This window comes from Mus caroli, unplaced genomic scaffold, assembly GCF_978045245.1.
Source record: "Mus caroli unplaced genomic scaffold, Mus_caroli_1 scaffold_11, whole genome shotgun sequence".
Lineage (NCBI taxonomy): Eukaryota > Metazoa > Chordata > Mammalia > Rodentia > Muridae > Mus > Mus caroli.
In genome coordinates, this window is record NW_028227266.1 from 120,875,796 (window position 1) to 120,891,306 (window position 15,511).

General features: G+C 49.8%; 1 protein-coding gene across 3 annotated transcripts in view; it reads left to right on the forward strand.

The window, feature by feature from the left end:
• The window catches only part of Gask1a (golgi associated kinase 1A), a 42,622-nt gene extending 27,758 nt beyond the window's left edge, over window positions 1-14,864 (forward strand). For 2 of the 3 annotated variants that reach the window (XM_029482046.2, XM_029482047.2), the window contains exons 2-6: window positions 1,184-2,431; window positions 12,008-12,130; window positions 12,433-12,510; window positions 13,193-13,296; window positions 13,876-14,864. In XM_029482046.2, coding sequence (XP_029337906.1) covers window positions 1,184-2,431; window positions 12,008-12,130; window positions 12,433-12,510; window positions 13,193-13,296; window positions 13,876-14,086 — 1,764 coding nt within the window. In that variant the 3' untranslated portion in view covers window positions 14,087-14,864. The remainder of the gene's footprint in view (window positions 1-1,183; window positions 2,432-12,007; window positions 12,131-12,432; window positions 12,511-13,192; window positions 13,297-13,875) is intronic. The other variant, XM_085828207.1, reaches the window with a different exon arrangement.
• The last annotated feature ends 647 nt before the right edge of the window (window positions 14,865-15,511 follow it).

Consider the following 15,511-nt stretch of genomic DNA (forward strand, 5'->3'; position numbering starts at 1 on the left):
TTGGGCCTGATCTTCCTGCTCTTAACTTTAAAATAAAATTTATATAATTCCAATTTGTCTAGTTGTTCTGATAGCTAAAGGAGTTACCAGGCCATGGAAACGGATAGTGAGAAGTGAGAAGTGGGGCCCAAAGTCTCTGGTGTCATTTGTAGAAATTCTCAGGTGTTTCTGCAGAGATGTGCACACAGAGTTCAGCACACCATTGTGTCATATACCTCAGATTAGGGCCATGGCTGCCCGCAGGGAGAGGGGGTGTTTCCCCTCCAATTTTCTTTCTTTCTTTCTTTCTTTCTTTCTTTCTTTCTTTCTTTCTTTCTTTCTTTCTTTCTTTCTTTCTTTCTCTCCCTCTCTCTCTTTTTCTTTCCTTTTTTAAAAGGATTTATTTATTTATTTTATGTATATGAGCACACCATTGCTCTCTTCAGACACACCAGAAGAGGGCATCAGAAATCATTATAGATGGTTGTGAGCCACCATGTGGTTGCTGGGAACTGAACTCAGGACCTATGGAAGAGCAGTCAGTGCTCTTAACCACTGAGCCATCTCTCCAGCCCCCCTCCAATTTTCTTTACTTTTTATTTTTTTAAAGCGCTGTCTGTCTGTCTGTCTGTCTGTCTCTGTGTGTTTCTATGTGAGTATGAGTCCCCCATGGGAGCTGGAAGAGGTGACCTGACCTCATGCTACTGGAGTTATAAGCATCTGTGAGCTGCCCCATGTGGGTGCTGGGAACTGAGTTCAGGTCCCCTGGAAGAGCAGAATGTGCTTCAACGGCTGGGCCCCTTGCCCTGATTTTCTTAGCACGACTTGGACTTCTTTCTATGAATACTTTATTTGTATTTGAAATGGCAATAAAGTCTACAGAATTGAAAGGAATGGGGTCAGCACGAGATGGTAGATGGAGGGGTCTATTGCGAGGCATGGCAGTCACTGTTGTGTGGTGGCTTATCCAGAGATGTCAGGTATGTCTATAAGCATCAGTGAAGGCTGCCTAAGAAGCAAGCTAAGCTCTGAAGTAGGGGTGGGTGCAGCTGGCTGGGCTGTCATGTTCCCCTGTGGGCAGCAGCTAGGTGTCCTTTTGCTGCTGCTTCCTGTCCCCCATACTCTGTCCACTGCCATTGCTGTTCTGTGTTTTGAAGACGATGGCTTTCCTAGGTCTCACACTATCTTTTTACCCCATCCTCAGGTGTCTTGGATCTGGAAAAGGCTTCGTGGCAAGAAGCGGTCAGTGATGGCATTTTGCCTCTTGATGGTCCTGTCTGCAGTGGCTGTCACTCATTTCCCTCCAGAGCATCCAGCCTCCACCCCAGGACTTAGTCCCATGGAGCCTCGGGGGGAAGTTGGTGCATCTGACCCCAGGATTCAGCAGATTTTGAACTCTAGCCTGAGGCAGCCAGCAAGGAACCTGGGCCGCTGGACAGGCCAGGCTTTGCCCAGAAATCCCATCTTGGTCTGTGCCAAGAAGCAAAGCCGCAGAAGGCAAGTGGACAGAAGCCGACACCCACTGAGTGTCAGGAGAGATGAGATACTCAGTGCCCAGGATCGTGAGCTTCTATTAGAGGGGGAGGTGAGAGATGCAGGGGGCACAGCGCTGGGCCAGCCTGGGCATAATGGTTTAGTCCAAGAGACACAGAGCAAGACAGTCACCATGGTTGTCTCACTCACAGAGAGAAGCCACACATCTTTTCAGGCACAGAGAGATACTGCTGCAGCAAGCTTTAGGCCACGGCCATCAGATGGTAGAGATCCCTTGCCAGGAGCCAAGAATGGAGTCTTGACTGGTGGGAAGGCTGGGAGTGCCACCTCAGGGTCAGAGGCTCCATGGTGGCCTAGCTCTGCTGAGGACCTGCAGAAGTCCCCATGGTGTGGCACTGAGACCCCTGGGCTGGCCGGCACTGCAGCATGGGGTCAGGTTCCACCATGGTTCACGGAACATGATATACAGACTCTCCGGCTACTGGTCCATGGGAAAGTGGTGGGCAAAGCCAGGGTCCCTGCCCATGGGCAGGTGCTGCAGGTTGGACTATCTGCTGGAGATGCCCTCCAGGACATATCTCCTCTCAGGCTCAGCCAGCTCTGCTCCCAGGGTCTCTGTGGCCTGATTAAGAGGCCCAGGGACCTGTATGAAGTCCTATCCTTCCACCTGGACCGTGTGCTGGGACTCCAACGGAGCCTACCTGCTGTAGCCCGGAGCTTCCACAGTCCCCTTCTGCCCTACCGTTACACAGATGGCAGTGTAAGGCCCATCATCTGGTGGGCACCGGATGTGCAGCACCTAAGAGACCCAGATGAGGACCAGAACTCTCTGGCCCTGGGCTGGCTACAGTACCAGGCCTTGCTGGCCCAAGGCTGCAAATGGCCAGGCCAGATCCCATGCCTGGGCATCCACCATGCTGAGTGGGCACGTTTGGCTCTCTTTGACTTTCTGCTTCAGGTAGGTGTGGTTGGGCAGTGGGGTGGAATGCAGTGGAGTTAGGGGGTTCCAGGTGAAGACCAGGATGCCCAGTCAGTATGCCTACTCCCCACAGTGCTAGACTTTTGACCAAGCAACTGTTCTTACAATGTTCCTGCCTGTTTATCCTGTGGTACCCTAGAGCAGGGATGGTCTATCCTTTGGTACCCTAGAGCAGGGATGGTCTATCCTTTGGTACCCTAGAGCAGGGATGGTCTATCCTTTGGTACCCTAGAACAGGAATGGTCTATCCTGTGGTACCCTAGAGCAGGGATTTTCTCTCCTGTGATACCCTAGAACAGAGCTGTCTATCCTGTGGTACCTTAGAGCAGGGCTGTCTATCCTGTCATGTCTTAGAACAGGGCTGTCTTTCCTGTGGTACCCTAGAGCAGGGCTGTCTATCCTGTGAGCAGGGCTTCTTAGACATTTTCCACTCAGAGACAGGATATATGGCCCAATGGTTAAGAATGTTGGCTACTCTTGCTGAGCACCAGGACCTGATGCCCAGGACTGTTATGGAGACTCACAACCATCTGTAACTCCAGTTCAGGGGATCTGATGCCATCTTCTGGCCTCTTCAGGCACCAGAGATGCCCATAGTATGCAGACAAACATGCAGGCAAAACATCCAAACAACAGCAAAAAAACCCAACCATTACCAAAAAAACCAAAATAAAACAAAACCCCTCCATTTGTGACCCCATTTTATCCAAGGAATTTATATGTGCTTCTGAGTAAAATATGGGAGTGTAAAATATGTATATAAATAAAACATTTAAGGATGATAAACTATAACGACATATACTTTAAACCATTCTCAGGTACACATAAAATCTTGTCATTAAGGAAGAAAGCAAATATGTCTATTAATGAGAGGCACATGCTTATTTATTTCTAAATGAAGAGCTAAATGTTGGCTTAGATCTTGATTAGGATTAGGGGATCCTCAACACCTCACTTTTTACAGTTGATTGATACTTTGATTCTGAAGTCATCAATGATGAACGGAACTTTGATAAGTAAGTAGCATAAAATGACACAAGTGGGGGCTGGGTAGAGATGGCTCAGTCACCAGAGCACTTGCCATGCAAGTGTGAGGACTGAGCTTGGATTCCCAGCACAAGCACTAAAAGACCCAGCCAAGCAGTGCATGCCTGTTGTCCCCACTGTATGGGACCAGGCCGCCAGGGGAATCGGTGAGCCCAGGTTCAGTGGGAGTCCATGTCTCAAAGTGTAATTGAGGAAGACACTCAAAGTTGGCCCCTGGCCTCCACACATGTGTGTATCCACACATGCATGCCCACCTTCATGACACATGAAAACCTCTCACATCAACATATACACACACACACATGTATGCCACATGCACATGCATGAACACATGCACACATATGCATGCATACATGCACACACATGAACAGACATATACACACACAGATACACACACATGCATGCACATGTGTGCACAAGTGCTCACGCGCACACACACAAATGCACACAATAAATTAAAATTTTATTTTAATCTCAAGTTACAAAATCAGGACCCCTTACCCAAATCCCATTGTTAAAATACTAGTTCACTACTCTTTACAATTTTGGATGTACTTATTTTATGTGTCTGAGTGTTTTGGCTGTGTGAATGTATGTTTACCACATGTCTGCCTGGTGACCATGGAAAGCAGAAAAGGGAGAGCATCAGATCCCTTGGAACTGTAGTCACAGATGATCGTAAGCTACCATGTTGATGCTGGGGATCAAGGCCAGGTCTCTGTAAGATCGACAAGTGACCTTAACCACTAGGCCATCTCTCCAGTCTCATAACTGTTTATGATTTTGTATCTTTGAACCAACATGGAGACAAGAGGACTGCATAATTTAAAATAAGAGACAGAAGAGAGAAGAGAGAGGGGCAAGGTCAGAAAGCACAGAAGGGAATCGTAAAGGCATGATGCCTGTCAGTCAGTCTGAGTGGTGGGGGTGAGGTGGGATCCTAGGTAGAGATGAATAGCAAGGTGAGGCAGCACACATGTGGCTGCTCTGGGCTTGTATGTGTGGTGATGCCGCTGTAGACTGGGAACTTGAAGCAGCTGGTCACTCACACCCACAACCAAGAAGCAGAGAGCCAGGAGTGCTTTGGAGTGGTTGGCTCGCTTTCTCTGTTTTATACATTCTAGAATCCCCTGCCCACAGTGAAAATGGGACTTCCCCATTATGAAGGACAGTCCCCTGGATCATGAGCCAGAATAAAACTTTGGTCCCTTAAGTTGCTTTTGTAGGGTGTCTTATCACAGCCGTGGGAAAGGAAACCAAGTTATGCCCCATGTGCTCGAGGGGCTGAAGTATCTTGGGGTTAGATAAAGAATTAACTACCAGCACTTGGATTCTTATCCTAATGTCTGTCTCTGGGCCCTGCCTCTATGTCAGATAGTATCCCAGTCTGAGTGGCTCTTACACGCTAGGCCATTTGTGGATGAACTCAACACCTGTACATGTGGTATATACTTGATACCATAGTAGGTACCACACTCAACATTATTCAGGAACAGACCCAGCCCTCTCCATGGCAGCCTTACTGGCAGGATGCCATGTTTATTCACATTCTAACCTTGAGCTGGCTGAGGAGACAGCTCAGTTGGTAATGTGCTTTCTGTGCAAGCATTTCATAAGCCAAGTGTGGCTGTGTGTGCCTGGGGTTCCAGGGCTGGAGACAAGTGTGGCTGTGTGTGTCGGGTTCCCGGGCTGGAGAGGAACATCCTTGGGGTCTTGTCAGAGAGACTGTTGAGGTGGGGGAAAGGTGGGTGAGGAACACATCTGAGGTTGGCTTCTGACTTCTATATGTACAAGCATAGATATGTACAAGCACATGCATGAATATGTGTGCACATACATATGCACACACGCAGTAGTTATTAGTGAAAAATAAAATTTAGCCTTTGCGGTCCTGAGAGATTAAGTTTCTAGTTTAAGGTCACAGTCAGGGGACCGAGAGCCTGGCTGGCCTGGCTCCAGAGCTCTCTCTCCCTTCTCACAGAGTCACTATTGAGCTGGTCAGGAATGGGGCAGAAGGGGACATTTTCAGAAAAGCTGTGAAGCCTTGAGGCCCAGGGAACAGCCCTTTGCAAAGCCCAACTGCACCTAGGTGCTCACAATAGCTTTCCACTCTGCACAGAGCCCCTCTGTTCATCTCTGGGGTTGTAGCATGGGACCCCTCCTCAGTTGCCAAATGCTGCTGTGGAGACAGAAATCTCTGCAGCCAAGGTACACACAGGTCAGCTGTGTGGTCAGACACGACTGGGCTGGGATCATACCTACCTTTCCCTAGTTTGCTGGGCAGCAGTCAAGAAAAGCAGCTGTTTGGCTGACAGCACCTTCCTAGAAACCTCTGGGAGGCTGCAGAATGTGCGTTTCTGCACGGGAATCAGAGGTGCTCTGTGACTCACGGCTGACCACAAACCCCAGATGCAGCTCACTTAGGATGGTCTACTATCAGCCTCCCTCACACCCCTGTTAGCAACCCTTACAACCTGGGGGGCCCAGAAGCCAGGAAGGAAGTGCTGGGGTCTGACAGCTTTCCACATCTCCCCATGCAAGGGCTTTCTCTGACACGTTTCCTAGGGAGTCTGTTTCTATTCATTCCATGGGGGATGGGAGACAGTTCCACTGAAGTCCCCCAAACCTGAGTTTATTGGGGTTGCTCACAGGAACATGGGTGAGGGGTTATCAGAACTTGGACAACTCCTCACAACTGCTAACTGCTTACAGATCTGGGGGCTGGGGCTCATACGCCTTGTATTCCCTACTCCATCTCAGGGGACTGTTAGAGACACACCTTGCAGGGACTCCTGTGGGCAATCATAGCTACTCTTATCTCGAGCTGGCAATGACCATGACACCTCGGGGACAGCTCCACACTGCCGTCTGCCTCCCAGGCACACGTCACTGTCTGAATTATGTAGAAGTCAGATGATCCATGAGTTACGTTGGCATTTGAAGGAGGCTCATGGCCCCCAAAGCTAGGACCCAGAAGGCCTCAGCTGTTAAGACTCTGGTCCGAGCACTGTCTCTTCTTGGGGCCAACACAATGGCTTCCATTGTGTCATTTGCCTCTGTCACAGCCTGCCCAACCCTATCTCCTCAGTCCTCAGCAGCAGAGTCTGACACCAGGATCCCAGCAAGACCGATCTGCCTGTGGGAGAGAAGGCAGCCATCCAAGGGTGTGTGGGACCCGATCCCACCGTGACACTTTCAGGAGTGGTGAGAGATGACTGATGGGTTCTAGGCTGGTCTGGAGAGAGTGAGTAGGCTGGGGTGCTTGCTCTAACACCCACCTAGTCGCAATTGTCAGTACTTTGTGTAAACTTTTTGCTGTGTAGAAGTCTCACTTTTCTCTGTGAAAATGATCAAGCTTTGCTTTGGGACTTGTGTGATTTTTTTTTTCCCAAAAGGTCACCCCTTGCTTCAGTTATTAAAAAAGTTCTCTTCTTTTTTCTTATCCATCTTGGGTCCATCTGGAAGTACTTTGAGCTTAAATGTTCTAGTGCCGTTTGTTGGAGATGCATTTCCTCCGTTTGAAATGCTGCCTTTCCCAGATAGCCAACTTCTTTACGCATGTAGCGCTTGTTTCTGGAGTGTTCTGTTCCAGATACCAGACTCACCATGTTTTCATTACAAGGGTGTGTGTGTCTCTTTCTCACTGCTCATTTTCAGAGTTTGCTGGGATAGTGTTTTCATGGGACTTGACAGTTACTGTGTTGCTTTTATTCTTTCGTCCCCAATCCCTCTGGGACTTTATTGGAATTAAATTTTGTGGACTGACAGCAAAGTTGCACCCTAAAGTGTACCACACGCTGGGCATGGTGGTAGCATACACCTTTAATCCCAGTCCTCAGGAGGCAGAGGCAGGAGGATCTCTGTGAGTTCTGGGCCAGCCTGGTCTACATAGTAAGTTCCAAGACAGCCGGCTACACAGAGAGACCGTGACTCAAAACCAAGCCAACCAACTGCAGGAGCCTGCTTCATACTTGCCAGGAACAGGCCCTAGTGCTCCATCTGCCCACGTTTCTGGGAAGCATCTGTGTTATCTTCAGTGGGACTGTCCAGGGTGGTTTTATGTCAACTTGACATAAGCTAGCATCATCTGAAAGGAGGGAACCTCAACAGAGAAAATGTCTCCATGAGATCTTCTTGTCAAGTGTTTTCTTGATTAGTGGTTGATGGGGGAGAGCCCAGGCCACAGTGAGCTGCAGGGGTACTAGATTCTATGAGAAAGAAGGTGGAGCAAGCCATGAGAAGCAAGCCAGGAAGCAGCATCCTCCATGGCCTCTGCATAAGCTGCTCCTTCCAGGTTCCTGCCCTTGCTCCCCTCAGTGATGGACTGTTAGCTACGAGGGTAAGCTAGATAAACCCTTCCCCACAGTGACCCTAAGACTTGGTCTTCTTTCACTTTTGTCATTAGTTGTTCCTGGACATCTCATCTCCCTGTGGCCATCAAAGACAGGACCTTTCCTTCCAGCATCTGTCCATGGTGGCTTCTCATTGGCTGTGGAGGGGCTGTGATTTCTATGTGATCATCTTGTTACTCCCCTCTACTAACTTCATGTTATCCTCCACCCGTATGCGCATGGGCAGTTGGACAGGGCGCGGACATGCTGAGGTCAGGGGTTGCCAACTTTTGAAGCTGCATTCCTCAGGTGCCTGTTGAATGTATCCGCCTGGAGCCGGCCGCCTAGGCTTTCCTGGCAGGCAGGTGATCCTGGAGATCCAGCCCCTTCCCCGGCATTACACAAAGAAGCACGCGCCAGCGCGCCGAGTGCATTTGTTAGCTTATTGTTTTAAATTTTGTTTGTGTGTGTATTCATGTATGTGTGCATATGTATACACATGTGCATGTGTGTATGCATGCATGTGTGCATATGTAAACACATGTGCATTGTGTATGCATGTATGTGTGCATATGTATACATATGTGCATGTGTGTATGCATGCATGTGTGCATATGTATACATATGTGCATGTGTGTGTGCATGCATGTGTGCATATGTATACACATGTGCATGTGTGTGTGCATGCATGTGTGCATATGTATACACATGTGCGTGTATGTGTGCATGCATATGTGCATATGTATACACATGTGCATGTATATGTGCATATGTATATGTGCATATGTATACGCATGTGCATGTATGTATGCATGTATATGTGCATATGCATACACATGTGCATGTATATGTGCATATGTATACACATGTGCATGTGTGTGCCTATGTATATGTGCATGTGCATGTGGGGGGGGGCCCTGATCCATGAGGAATTTACTCTCTGAGAAAGGTAATGTTCCTATGAAAGAAAGAGTGAATCTTACCCCCCAGCAAATGTTGGGACACTTGGGCTGCCAAGTAGAAAAGAAATCAAGGAGGGTCCCAGCTGAAGGGTGTGGGCCAAAATATTACCAGACATTTCTTCTGGAATCTGTCTGGCTTGGCCCAGAAGCCAGCTGAGTCTAGTCAGACGAATAGGGCCACCCACATCCTGTGCTGCACCCCCACCTGGTCTTCCAACTCTGTCAGATGGGCCTGTGGCCTTCTTTGGCCAACTGCAGTGTCTTGTCCCACCCAGATATTCTGCTTGGGATGTAATAGGGCAAGGCCTTTCCTGAAACCAGGCGGTGGGTATGATGGGCCGGCCAGTGACTACAGGCCTCCTTGGGGACTATGTGACCTCAGGCTTTCTTGGAGACTCTGTGACCTCAGGCCTTCTTGGGGACCCCATGATCCTCAGGCCTTCTTGGTGAACCTGGGTCTTCAGGTCTCCTTGGGGACCCTGTGACCTCAGGTCTTCTTGGGGACCCTGGGTCCTCGGGCCTCCTTGGTGACCCTGGGTCCTCAGGCCTCCTTGGGGACACTGTGGTCCTCAGACCTTCTTCGGGACCCTGTGGTCATTCTTCATGCTTCATTCTTTCATTCTTGTGTTCAGAGACCTCACTACGTCTCAACTTGTGTCAAATGCATTCTGGGTCCTGGGGTCAGATTGTTTAAATTACTTACTTGTTTTATTTCAGTCATCTATTTTCCCATCCAAGAAATTATAGCCCTGAATGCCAGAGAATATATGCCTACCACATGGCCTGTCCTTATGGTCAGAGCCAGTCTTCCTGGCTTCAAATCCAGGGATCGCCATTTGTAGCAATGTGGCCTTCAGCACAGTAGCCAGTCCCCCTCCATGGCTAACTCACTGTCCTCTTCATAATTGGAATGGGGGTCCTTCTTGGCTGCCTTGAGGGACCCAGTGGGCTGTACTGGGTAAAGCTCCCAGCGTGGCACCTACACAGCCTGAGCTTTTAGGGCCTTCGCTAACCAAAAGCTCCAGGTTGAATTACAGTTTGCAGCACAGCCGGGCTGGCTCTGTGTGCTGGAACCACATGGAACCATCATTTCATTTTTTCAAAGAGTGGAGGAAGGGCCAAGTCCTGAAGGAATGTGAGCTGCTGCTGGAGCTGATGGGGAAACAAAGCAGACAGCGTGGCAGAATAATCAACCCGGCACCTCAGCGGGCACGCTCTTTCTGCCAGCGGGCACGCTCTTTCTGCCAGGCATCTAGGTGGGCGTACATTTTAGAAGGCCAGTGTTGCCCGTGTTATGCTGGTTGGCAAATAAATGCTGCATAACGGGAAATCTGGATGGAGCAGCCCGAGACATGGTCAGGGAGGGCTTGGCAGGCGCAGAGGCCTCTGCTGGATCCAACTGTGTGTTGAGGGAGGGCAGTGCATGGGCCAGAGCAGGCAGGGTTTCTGCTACCCTGTCCTAATTTGCTTTCTATTGCTGCAACAAACACCATGACAGAAATCAGCTTGGAAAGGAAAGGGTTTGTTCAGTCTTAGAGCTGACAGTCCATCATGCAGGGCAGTCAGGGCAGGAATTCAAAGCTGAAACCTGAAGCAGAGGACATGGCAGAATGTTGTTTACCAGCTTGCTCCCCATGGCTTCCTCAGCCTAGTTCCTTATACAACAGGACCATCTGCCTGGAGGTGGGACCACCCACAGTGGGCGGGGCCCAACTTACATCTATCATTAATCAAGAAGATTTTGCCATAGACTCACCTACAGGCCAGTCTGATAGAGACATTTTCTCAATTGAGGGTCCCTCTTCCAAAATGACCCTAGTTTGTGTCAGGTTGGCAAAACAACCACCACCACCACCACAACACCCTAACCATACACCATTGCTCTGCAAATGCTAGGCCTGCATGTGGTCATATCACCAAAGTCCTTACTCCACACTGCACTCTGGGCTTTGGGCCTACTGCACTGAGGGAGCTGGGGAAAGCTTGTACCTCCTGAGGGGAACCTCTGGTCAGTCTGTCCCTGGAACTCTTGCCCCGCTTTAAATATACCCTCTGCCTAAGTGATTCTCCTCTAGGATCTGAGGAATCAGGGCAGGAGGGAGAGTGTATGGTCAGGGGGCCCTGGGTCCATCTGCACTCTGTGACTGACAGTCTAAGAAACCTGCTGGTAAGGCTAGCAGACATGATTCAGTGGGAAGGGGGCTCCTGGGCAGGAAGTCTGGGTGCATCTGATCAGTGTGCTAGCCCAAATAGCTCACACCCTCTCTGGGATACTGCCCTGCCTCCTGGAAGAGCGGCAAGGGTGAGTCACTCACAGGGATCAAGGGATCCCCATCATGCTCATCAGGGATCGCTTGCTTTGCTCATCATGCTCATCAGGGATCGCTTGCTTTGGTCTTAGTCTTGTTAGGTAAGGCTGATGGAAAGGGTTCCAGAGAATTGAGGCCCATCACCCTGTGACTGTGGAGGCTGCACCAAGCATGGGTGGTGACCACATGGTCTACATCTGTCATCAGCTGCTGCTCAGCCAGAAGGGCCTATAAACCTGATTCAGCTTTTGTGGACACCACCATCCTCTTTCCCTTTTCCACATGCAGCCCACATTGTCCACAAATGGGGACCCAACATTAGGCTTCAACATCTTCATCAACTTCAAATCCAGCATTCTATGTTCTCCTTTATGACCCCGGATGTGTCCGATCTCAGGGTGGCATAGTTCCTGCCTTGTAGGTCTGCAGTGAGGAGGGAAGAAGGTAGAGGTGGCAGGGCAGTGCTGGCCATCAGGGCGACATTCCTTCATACACCAGCAGGTCTGCAGCACCAACCTGCTGTCCGTCAACTCGGCCAGACACCGCCCGGGGTCCTTGTTGGGTCCTGGAGTCCTGGCTCTGGCAGCCTTCATGGGCTAAGCTTGGCCACCATTCCTACCATGCCAACTTAAGAGATGAGTTGTGGTAGTAAGCAGAGAGGAGCAGATACAGGGGTCCTGTGACCCCAAGTTCATCTTCAGGACACTGGCAGAGCGTCAGGCTTAAACAGGTAAGGGATTAGGCAGATGTCTTCCTTTCAGCTGGAAGCCAGCACAGAGCTTACTGGTACTGACAGCCCCTAAAGACTATTCAGGAGTGGCCCTGGGCTGGAGCAGAGCCCAGCAAGCCAAATGGCCTTGACGTTGGGTCTGGAGAAGACAGGTGCCATCCCAGCTTTCTCCATAGGTCCACGACCGCCTGGATCGCTACTGCTGTGGTTTCGAGCCTGAGCCCTCAGACCCCTGTGTGGAAGAGGGTCTCCGAGAAAAATGTCGGAACCCAGAGGAGCTGCGGCTGGTCCACATCCTGGTATGTCTCCCGTGCATGCACAGTCCCTTGTCACATGAACACTGGGTATACCTCTCTCCTGCAGAGGATGCTCTTGATGCCTAGACACAAGGGTTCCCAATCTCCTCCCCGCTGTGTACATGTATGCACACACACGCACCTTCAGGTGAGTGCCTGCGTGTGGAGCCAGCGGCTCTCATCAGGTGTCTTCCTCTATCCTTCTCACCTTATTTTTGGAGACTGGATCTCTCATTGAGCTCAGAGTTTATCAATTCAGCTAGGCCAGCATTAACCCCAGGGACCCTCTTGTCTCTGTTCCTCAGACTGGGGTTGCAGGCACTCACAACTTCACATGGATTTGCTATGAGGCTTCTGAGTTTTCAGGTCTTCATAAATGCATGGTAAGCCCTTTACCCACTGACCATCTCCCCAGCCCTTTATAGATTTTTTTTAAGTACTGGAGAATTCTGTCTTGCTAGTTTTAGCATGAGAAGGATTTAAGAAATGCTAAAGCTGCTTCCCATTAAGTTTGGTTGTTGATCTATATGGATAAAGGACATAGTTGTGTGGTTTTGGTGACACTTAGGCAGAAGTGGCAAGAGATTGTGTGTGTGTGTGTGTGTGTGTGTCTGTAGCAAACATGCTTGTTTGTGTATGATAAGGCATAAAATTCTTGACCCTAAAGAGTGGGCCCCCCCCCGCCAATCCTGACAGTTCATTTCTCACCCATGCTTCTGACCCCACTGGATCCTATACCAGGAATCAGCCCCCCATGCCCTGCAATTTAGCAGGCACAGTTACATCCAGGTTTGAGTTTGCCCTAGCTGGTTATTAGCTACGTGATCTTGTGTAAATTACTTAACAGTTTTATGCTCCTAAGGCTGCTGGGAGGATCCACAGAGATGGTACACAGTCCTGGTGTACAGTAAGCCCTCAGCCATGGGACCATGTGGATAAGTGGGGTGGGGGTGGCGGGGGTATTGTGGCACCGACAGCTGAGGATGCTCATGAAAACGACTGAGTGGTACCAGTTACACTCAGCCCTAACCAAATAGCCACCCCTGTCCATATCCTTCCTCCAAGGTCCGGAGCAGTGATCCGTCTCGCTTGGTGTATATAGACAATGCTGGCTACCTTCAGCATCCAGAGGACAAGCTCAACTTTCGGCTGCTGGAAGGCATAGATGGGTGAGGACCTGGGGTGTTGGGTAGAGGGTTTGAGGGACGAGGCTTGATGGCCCTGCTGTAGACTTGTGGGACTTTTGGCTACATCTCCTGAGGTGGCTAAAGTCTGTTAGACCAAAGCTGGATCTGAGGTTACAGAGGGCTGGAGGAGGCTGAGGGGGGCTACAGTTGGCAGGCCTGTCCCTCATACCCAGAGGGCCTCCAGGTCCTGCAGAATACCAGCTGCCCTGCTTCAGTGTGTGAAGGCTAGCTCATCCTAGATCTGAGTGAAAGAGCGAGGCGAGGACCTGCCCTTCCTTGCTCACTCCCAGTGGGCAACTCAGCCTTCTCAGGCCCCTTGGAGGCCCCAAGTGTGCCTGGCTGAGCCCAGAGTGGTTGAGTTGGCTCTCCAGGCTTCTCTGTAGGATGGGACCCATCTGAGAGAACTACCTGATAAGGAGCTAGTAAGCACAGGCTTGTACTGCCCTGGCTGACTGTGCTGCATTCCCCAGCTGGGCAAGTTCTGGATTCACACTTTGAGGGGACTCTGAGCTGACTTAATGCCTTTCCCTTCTTGCACGGGCTCTGGGGCTCTGGACCCAGGTTTCCAGAGTCCGCTGTGAAGGTTCTTGCATCAGGGTGTCTACAGAACCTGCTGTTCAAGTCGCTGCAGATGGACCAGGTGTTCTGGGAGAGCCAAGGTGGAGCTGCAGGTCTGAAGCATGTCCTTGAGACACTGGAGAGGCGAGGACAGATCCTGCTGAGACACATTAAGAAGCACAACCTCACACTGTTCAGGGACAAGGACCCGTGAGCCCATGGCTGTCTGGGCCGAGCACACCTTGCTGGAGAACTTCACACAATGTAAACCTCAGCTGGTGAGTGTCCCTCTCAATGACAGCATTTCTGTGACAGTAGTTGGTCATCCTGATGACAAATGGGGAAAGCCAAAGCTGGAGGAGCCTACATCACCATGGGACAGGTCACCTGCTGAGGATGATGGAGGGCCTGCAGTCTCCATGCTCTGGCAGTTTACTCTCACGCACCAATAAATATGTTCAAGAATGTTCATGAACTGTTCCCTGCACATGTACATGCAGTGCTGTGTGCATGTGCGCAGAGATATGTAGGTATGTGCCTGAACAACGTCATGCATCCTAGGCAAGCACTCTACCAACTGAACTATATACCAGAGAAGTCTAGTTTTTAAGATTATTTTAATTTCAAAATTTATGTGCATGGGTGTTTTCCCTGACACGCACACACACATACACACACACACGTACCATGTGTGTGTACCTAGTGTCTGCAGAAGCCAGAGGAGGGTGTCAAACCTCAGGGACTTGAGTTACAGATAATTGTGAGCTGCCATGTGGATTCTAAGAATTGAACCTGGATCCTCTGGAAGAGCAGGCAGTGCTCTTAACCACTGAGCCATTTCTCCAGGCACTAATTTTATTTTTATTTATGTTTATGTCTGTGAGTATATACCACGTGTGTGAAGGTGACTATGGAAGCCAGAAGAGGACAGCAGATTCCTTGGAGCTGGAGTTACTGGAGTGGTTGTGTGCCACCTCGTATAGATGCTGAGACGAACTCTTTGTAGACCCTTCCAAGAGCAACAGATGCCTTAAACCATTGAGCCATCCCTCCAGCAGGGAGAAGCCTATTATAAAACCCAAGTCCCCTTTATTACATAGACATTATCTTCACTTTCATGCTAGCCATTGTGTGTGTTTTAGGCTGACTGTTCTGTTTGTCCTTTCCTTGTTTGTGCACAAGAGAGCTTTGAATCTGAGCTGCACCCAGCCCTGGCTGTTAGACTTGCCCATGGTTCCCCTCAATCTCCTACTTGCGACTTGACCTGTTTGTCTTTTGTGAAATAGGAAGCTGTAATTCTGTGCAGCCCAGTTTATTATCATGTTAGCCTGCGAGCCTCTCAGAACGGCTCTGCTCCTCCGATCACTGAAATGTCATTTGTTTACTTCTTTTACGTGACTGCTCATTTGTATGAACTACATCTGAGAGATCACTTAGGTTTCACTGCCCCAGATTCCATTCAATAGTCTATTCTGTTCCCATCTGAAAGTATACTTTTATCAGATAAAAACCAAGCGCACAGAGGCCCTTTTGTGAACTGTGCTGGGCTGCACTCACAGGGTTTTTTACGAGCCTGCTTCAAAACTGGACACTGTTCTAATCCAAGTTACTGTACTCTGCTTGATGGTGTAAGAATCCA